Here is an 8,479-nt window from a genome sequence, read left to right as displayed (position 1 = left end):
AGCAGGAATAACTTCCAGGCTGCTTGGGCGGACAGACAGCTTGTTGTACAGCCTGCCAGCTTCAACCTGAATCAAGGCAAATAACCATTGTATTGATTTATCAAAGTAATTTTCTAATTTCCACATGAATAAAATGAAAGAAATGCCAGATGAAAACCAACGAGGTGGAAACTTCCCCATAGAAAAATGCAGTAGCAACTGGTGAAAACTGTCAAAACCATACTCATTCCTCCATGTACTTAAGTTTTTTGGCTTTTTTTTCCTTCCTCCATAAACTGGTTTATTTTCTTGGACATTTTGCTTTTGTCCACCTCAGAACAAACAAAGGTAATTTATACTAGCTGAAAACCTAAAAGAGAGTACGAATTCCAACATGAAGGCAATCGGCTGTATTTACACAATGTCAATTTTAAACCAGTAGATGGAGCAAATCAACAGCATTATAATATCTGCTAGGAAATATTAGTGTTCAGGACTGGTTTTCCTACAACAATGAAGAAACAAGAATTATTTAACTGAAACCTTCCTGTAGAAAGCCATATGTCTGTGTACCTGTGGGAATTCTTGGAAAGCTCCCATGGTTTCCTGATTTCTGTCAGAAGAACCGCCAATAACAATCAAAGGCCTAGAAAAGTATATTAAAAAACAAACAAAAATCCCACTAAGTATACATACATACATACATACATATATATATACATACACACACACATATATTATATATATATATAGCATCCCCAGATCTGTACAAGAATAGATACAGAACACAGAAATGTATTCTAAATATCAGAGTGTCAGCCAGTAGCCTTCTCAGCAGCTTTTGGGTCACCAATTTTGGGACAATTTGGCCATATTAAGTGGCTTGGATCATAGAAGTTCTAAAACCAAATCCCATTGCAGGCAATTTTCATTCAAGTTTGAAAATATGGGTGACACAGTGGTTTGAGGGAATGACAACACCTAATAAGTTAAAAAGTATTGTCTGTCCAAAATGTATTAAGATGTGTGTTTATAAAGGATAGTGTAACATGCACAAGCACTAGAACTAAGAAACAAGCTAGGATACAATTTTCCGAAAAGATTATGTTTTCTTTGTATACAATTTGCAACACAGCAAAGTTAGCTGGCTGAGAGCACAACTCCCTGTATTTTATTTTTAGTAAAAAACTCCAAAACCAAAAGAAAAGATAAAAGACAAAAGATTAACATGCCTGCAAGCAGTCCTGAACTTAAATCAGTTCACAGCTATGCGAGGAAGGCAGTATTACTTTACCATAACAGTTATGCAGTCCACAGGAGCACATTTTTACTGTAATTGCCACAAAATATAATAAATAATTTTCCTACAGTGAATGAAAACCTGTCTGTTGTTCAAATTGTAGGTCAAACTCCTTAAAATGCTAAGTCCTGAATCAACAAAGTTGTTTTATTAATCTCCTTATTCATCTACGCTATACTGAAATATTGGGTCTATAGCTTTCTAGGCTTTTTCTCTTAAACAATTTCTCTTCAGATATGGCCTTATAGACTGCATTTATCTATACAATGTATCAAGCTGAAATATTAGCAGTTTGTTCCATGCATAATCTTAAATTTAATCACCCATAAGACTTGGGGATATGCGTATCTAGATCTGAGCTTCATAACCAGGCCATTCCTCTGCCATACATCAAAAATCTCAGTTCTAATCCCCTGGAGCAGTGAAATGAGAACTTCAGGCTGCATCTTACCTCCGCAAAAAATCTTTATAGAAAAACTCGCTTGGTGACTGCTCTACACATTTCATACTGCTTCATCCCCTCAACAAAATGATTACTACTATCCAACACTGCTTGACAGCAACAAACCCTATGTCCCTCTCACTCGCCTTTTCCAAATTCATTTAAATATTTTAATGAAAAAATTAACTACTACTTCCCAAAAATGAAATACAATTTCATAGATTACAAATGAAACAATTTCTACAATAGTAGACCAAACTGGTCTATTATTTAGAAAGCCAACTCCAACAGCTATATCTTGAAAAGGTTTCGTTTTGCCCTTGAAGTTTTAAATAATTCTAACTAGAAATAAGTTTTTCCCTCGAGGAAATCATTGTACTACTGTCACAATATTGCAGACATTTTGAAGAGCAGTGCTTATAAAGCAAGGCAAAAAAAAAAACCAGTGAAGAAGAAAGAACATTTCACTATAATGGAACTAATAATGATAAGTCTTATGGACTTCCAGGAGAAGAACTTCAGTAAATTGATAAAAACAAATTAACTGTAACTTCAGCATGCTTGTTTACTCCAAATCTGACCAACTATCACACACTTGTATTTGGAGTCTATTGTCACAGACAGAATGAGGCAGGACAGGAGGCAGCAGCATGGCAGGCAATTTTCAGCAGGAAATATCAAGAGGTTTTACCCTTGAAAATGCAGTTCACCCTCAAAAATGTCTCCTGCAAATCCATAAGTAAATGACATGCACACTTCTTTCTTATAATCAAACTCCTGACTGTTCAAAAGCAAGGTTTTCCTATAATCTCTTTTAGTCTAAGGTCAAATAGTGACAGTGAAATTTTCGTCAATAACTCATTTTTTAAAAAAAGAATTTGAACACTAGAGGACTTTCTTCAAAATGTCAGCCTTGATTTATAGTGTTCCCATTAGCGAGCTTCCCTCATCCATTAGCCACTGCTAATTCAGTGTTCCAGTGTTCACACTGCTCTGGATCACATTCTGTTCTGTGAACACATCTGCTTGGTATTGCTACAGCTTCTTCCCAAAATTCCTCAGTACAGCTTCCTGAACAGCTTTCAGGGCCAGACCAGACAAAGCTGTCACATCTCACTGAAGGCTTATAGGAGTAAGTACTATCCCTCTGTACCTCATTTAATTCAATACTTAATTACTGCTCTAAATGACTGCGTGGGGAGCAAATAGGGATTTTAACAATGCAGTTGTCAATTTATTCATGTATGAAATACAGTAATTCAAAGGCAGTATGAATTTAAATTTAGGAAACACCTTTAAGATGATCTCCATCATCATGAGAGCATTACAGGCTAATACTGAGTTTATTTTCAAACACATCCATACAACCAGCTATACCGGTAGATTTTCTAATATATACACAATAGAGTAGGATAAAACCAAGAATTTTATCCATGAGAATACAAAAAATGTAACTAAATTAATTTTAATGTTGATAAAGGAAGAATTCCTTTTTTCCCCTTTCATGTGGATAATGAGAAAATTAAAATACTTAATACTGTGGAGCTCAACATCTGAAACAAGTAACAACACACAATTATTAGAATTTTAAAGGAAAAATGCAGTTAAATTACCAGCAGTTAATGGTTGCATTTGCCATCCCACCAAGGGTGTGTAAGAAGCCTGGACCGGACACTACAAGACATACTCCTGGTCTACACAGAAAATACAAAAAGAAAAAAAGAGGAAGAGAGAAAAGGAAAGTGAGTACAGAGAACACCAAATAAATAATCAACAAAAATTAGTAAGGTGCTGAAATATAGAATATTAAAGTTTTACTCATGTCACCAAAACTAAGTAATGGCTAGGAATTTGTGTGAATGACTAAAGGTAGACATGGAAATCAGAAACTATGAAGCTGTATCAATCCAATTAGAAAAGCAAGTGAACAATTATGTGCCACCCACACAGAGATGGGCAATATACACAGGCTTATCCTGACACAGCTCTGACTTCTTCTATCACATTTGCTCTGCCATCTAACATTTATATGCAATTTGGTAAACCTATGTTTGAGTTTTCTCCACTGTACTTTATCAGCAGTTACCAATTAAGAAAACTCACACTGGAAGAATTGCATCTGATTCAACACAAATTTTACTGAAATTTAATTCAAGCAGACACACTTGCTATTCCAGGTGATGAGATAAAAAAATGATAATTCTTAACTAGTGAGCATTTCTTAACAGCTTTGCACACTCTTTACATACCTGCCAGTCAAATATCCAACTGCAGATGCAGCATAACAGGCCTGTTGAAAATATTGGTGTTAATGATATTATTATTATTTATACATTTAATGATATTTTGTACATAACTTTCAACAAAAATACTGAAAATAAGCAGGTACAGATTCTTCCCTGACTATAAGAGCTTAAATATAAGTAAAACTCCATTTCACCCTTCCCATTATTAGAAGTGTCCATGAAGATTAATATGAAAAATCTCAAGACTCTTCTCCACTTCTCTCCACATTTCAGGCTCCTGTTGTCACAAGATATTACATTAGGATTATTTGGGAATTGAAAAAGAAAAAAGTCAACCAGATCAAAAAACCCAACTAAAACCAGGGGAAAAAATAAATAGAACAAAACATGAAAGTTCTGCTCTTCACTGCCTTCTGGATGAACATGGAAGAGGGACTTGCAAGAGAAAGACAACAAGCAGAAATGCAGCCATTCTGAACTGTATTTCAGAAATCAAGCAAAAGGTTGAAATCTCACATTGGAGAGAATAATTAGATGATTTGGGATCATCTTTTATAAGCTGAGCTGCTGAAATACTTCTCACTCTGCTTTGGTACCACATATTTAAAAAAAAATTATGTTTTGAATAAAAATCACAAAAGTAACATCTACAACATGTATTGGCATAGCTCATCATCAGTGTTATTGCAGAGTATGTTTTTAAGCTATTCCTGTAATGATATTAAACATTTGGATATAAATTTCACCTGGTAAAATGACAGCATGTGATCATGAAGTTTACAGGTGACAACAGAACTCAAGAATTCACATGTGACATTGCCCATTCTCTCATATTTTCATATTTCCATCTTGAAATAAGCAAGTTCTAACACTTACTGGAAAAAAACCTCATTTTGAAATATTTTGTAATTTTTTTAAGTAAGCTTCTGCCCTTGGAACCTGCCTCTTTCATTTTTAAATAGAGTGGAGATTTGATTTTAATTATAATTGAGTACTCTGGCGATAAGATGCCCACTTTGATTTCAGCTGCCATTATTAAAGGGTTCTTTGAGCCTGATTCCCTTCACAGCTGCACCAACTCCAGCATATTATATGCTCACAACTAACTTAGGATACAAATATCAAGAGATTGCTTTGAATATGTAGTGATAATTATTATTAAAGATTAAGAACTAACATAAACAATGTGTTTCGTTTACAAATAAACATATAGTAAAGGGGGTTTTGAAGTTTAGAGCCGAGCTAGGTTATCAGTCTTCTAAACAACTGCAACAATCTCTAATTACCCAAGGAGAGATACAAAAACCACCCGCCCCTGTGAAGTTGCAACACAGTTTTCACTGTTCAAAGGGCATGTGGGTGCAGGTGAGCTGCTTCTGGCAAATTCACACCATGTTACAAGCCACAGGAGAACGGCTTATGGGTATTGGTTGTGTTACTTTTAGCTTCATGCTTTCATCAGGCGTTTCTATTCTGCAGTTTTATGAGCTTTTCACAGAATTATTAAGGTTGGAAAAGACCTCCAAGATCACCGAGTCCAACCTGTGACCAATCACCACCTTGTCAACTGGAGCATGGCCCTCAGTGCCACATCCAGTCGTTTTTGAACACCTCCAGGGATGGGGACTCCACCACCATCCTAGGCAGAATAAGAACATAAGGATGCCAACCAACAAGTACAATGCTTGATTATTATCTCATCATGAGATTTTATTGTATTTTAACTTGTTTATGGGCCCTATCTCCTATGAACACTACTAATTAAAATTTTATCACTTTTACAGGGAAATCCTTTTGTTACATCTGGCCTAGAAATGAGGTAGAAACTCAACCCTTGGAAAAAAATCCCTTAATTTTCCATATATCATATACAGCTGGCTTCACCAATAAAGGAGGCAGCTGTATACACATCCTCCACATCCAGACCATACAACTGAGACATTTAAAACTATGACATGTATATATTGAGTATATCTTGAATATACTATACATAACCTTTCACCCTTTACCAAGAAATTACTCTATTATTCACTGAGGATAAAGAACAAACCAAAACTCACTACAAGATGCAGCTTCATTCATCCTTTTCAACTCCTCAAAGAAGAGAAATCCTGACATTTTGACCTTAAAACAGCCTTTGTGCTGTTTTTATTCTACTAACAAAAGCAGCTTATAAGTAATCAGCAGAATGTTTTTTGCCTCCTTCATCTAGTAAAGACTAATAAATAGAACAGCGTCTCGTTTGGCAGTGCAAAGCAATCTTCTCTGGTAATTACAGACACATGAGGAAATTAATTTTAATCATGTTAGTAACCACAGCTAAAACTAGAATATTTGCTAAATGGCCTACAGGAACATAAAAGATTGTGCTGAATTCCCAGTTCTTCAAAGACTCAAATACACCTTTTAAATATATAACATATTTTTGCCTCTCTCATATATTACAGATTTTCCACAGAGACATGCATTCCTCTAAATTCTCACATTCCAATAAAACAATGTAGGGATCAGACAGCAAAAACATACAGCTCACAACCACCTGATTAAGAAGTACTGTAACAATACTGTGTTGAGGACTGGGACAATCCTAAAGATTATTAACTAAATAAGTTAAGGAAAACTGGCAACTGCTGTAGACCAGGTATGGAGGGGAAGTTGCTGGTCCCTCAGCCACCAGTTCAGCAGCCAGCTCCCCATCTTGTGCAGCAAGCCTTCAAAACAACATATAATCCCAAGGTTATCTTCAATCTGAGATTACCCAAGAAATTACTGAGATGAAAGAGTTACTACTGTGGGAAACCAAACACATGCAGAACTAGCAGCACAGCACCAAAATGCTGAGGAGCTGGACTCTTTAATTTCTGACACCTACACAATAAAGCTAAAATATAAATAAGAGAGTCTATGTTCATGGTTGATTTTGAGCACTTGGAAGCATTATTACTTTCTATGGTTTGCTGTTCTGTGAGCTTTTAAAACACAGTTAAGGAAAAAACCTAGAATTATTACAATTGTCAGAACAAGTTTATCAATCAACAGGAAAACTTTCCTCTTTGGGCACTTAAGAACACGATATAGACAGGGGAAAAAAAGTAAAGGAGCAGGCAATAAAGTCCTAAAAAGAACTAAAATACTACCAGTTGGAGTAAGAATGGTAATATTGGGAAGTGTGTAGAAAGCTACATAAAAACAAAAAGCCCTGGATGAGCATCTCAAAACGTGGCAGATAATATCTGACAGTATACCACTTGAAGCAGATAACTTTTTATAATTTTTTTTGTTCTCCATCACATGCTGTCTTTAAATTATTTTTTTCCTCTCTCCTATCCTTGCTCCCTTATTGGAGAATAGCATTTTTAAACGAAAGAAGATGCAATTCCCTTAACAGAAAAGGAGGGGCCACTTTAAAATGATGTGGGGAAAGAAGGGCACAAAGAAATACTCAACCCAATGCACCAATGTTCTCCATTATTCCAAAATAACAGTGGCTGCTCCTGTATAGATTCTTTAAAGGAAAATTCAGAGACCACATTCTTTCTAGTAAGAACACTTAAACTGGGTTTCATTCCATTGTAAAACAGTTAAGGAGAGAGTTGGTCCCACTACAGATATATACTTACAGCTTGCTCATTTCTCATTCCCACATATTTTATTCCAGCTGCCTGGGCTGCAATTGCAATTTCAGTGACTGGAATACCAACAATGCCAAACATGTATTCAATATTCTATAAAGAAAAAAGTTGAGAAAAGTCAGATTGTTTTTTCTTAAAAGACAGCTATAATAAGCACATGCCAAACACAGACATGCTAACTACACAGGCAATCTAAAACTAAAATGTAACATTTATAGTCACAGAGAAGCTCACAGGTCACTGTGGCAACATCAGCTGATGTTTGCAGCTCAGCCCTCTGTGGTTGTGAAAGCCCTGGATTTTGGGAGTCCACAAGCAGTGGGACAAGGGTTCAGTGCCTCAGTCAAGGTGTGTTTAGCGCTTTCCACTGAGCAATTCTTACCTGGGACATCCCTGCTATGTCACTTTTCTGATTCTCAGTATGTCAGCTTCCTCTACGCTGAAAATGCCTCGTGGCACCTTGTGCTTTCACACTTTCACAGAAAATTAACGGCAAAAAGCCCCCAAGAAACGGCTGGGAAAGCACTGTGCCCACGGAAAGACAGAGATGGAGAAGACTACGTTTATCTGGATTACAACTGAACTACTTTTCCATGTTTCACAGGCCAAACGCAGTGTGTTCTCCCAAGACCCGTGCCAGCATCTCCAGTTTAGTGATAACACAGAGTTTTCGTCGCTGTAAGGAGGCGCAGGAGGCACATCCATCCAGCTGTCACGGGCAGAGCCGCAGAGGAGCCCCGGCATCGCTTGGTGGTAACGGGGGATGGCTGAGCTCGGGAGGGGGCAGGCCCGGGAACGGGGCAGGCTCTCCAGAAGAAGGGAATCAGTATCGGCCTGGGGAACGCCGCTCGGGGGTCGGGCCGCTGCCGGGGCTGTGCGG

The 8,479-nt window shown here is 37.0% G+C and overlaps 2 protein-coding genes across 3 annotated transcripts in view; one reads left to right on the top strand and one right to left on the bottom strand.

The window, feature by feature from the left end:
• HACL1 (2-hydroxyacyl-CoA lyase 1) overlaps window positions 1–8,410 on the bottom strand; it is a 20,964-nt gene extending 12,554 nt beyond the window's left edge. Inside the window, exons 1-6 of the mRNA XM_031057643.1 lie at window positions 7,982–8,410; window positions 7,588–7,692; window positions 3,971–4,011; window positions 3,335–3,415; window positions 553–625; window positions 4–66 (exon numbers count right to left, since the gene is read on the bottom strand). Coding sequence (XP_030913503.1) covers window positions 4–66; window positions 553–625; window positions 3,335–3,415; window positions 3,971–4,011; window positions 7,588–7,692; window positions 7,982–7,990 — 372 coding nt within the window. The 5' untranslated portion in view covers window positions 7,991–8,410. The remainder of the gene's footprint in view (window positions 1–3; window positions 67–552; window positions 626–3,334; window positions 3,416–3,970; window positions 4,012–7,587; window positions 7,693–7,981) is intronic.
• BTD (biotinidase) overlaps window positions 8,230–8,479 on the top strand; it is a 10,329-nt gene continuing 10,079 nt past the window's right edge. For both annotated transcript variants that reach the window (XM_031057645.1, XM_031057644.1), the window contains exon 1: window positions 8,230–8,352. The gene's annotated coding sequence lies outside the window, so the exon portion shown is untranslated. The remainder of the gene's footprint in view (window positions 8,353–8,479) is intronic.

Source organism: Geospiza fortis, unplaced genomic scaffold, assembly GCF_000277835.1.
Source record: "Geospiza fortis unplaced genomic scaffold, GeoFor_1.0 scaffold95, whole genome shotgun sequence".
Taxonomy (NCBI): domain Eukaryota; kingdom Metazoa; phylum Chordata; class Aves; order Passeriformes; family Thraupidae; genus Geospiza; species Geospiza fortis.
This window is presented reverse-complemented; position numbering and strand designations above follow the sequence as displayed.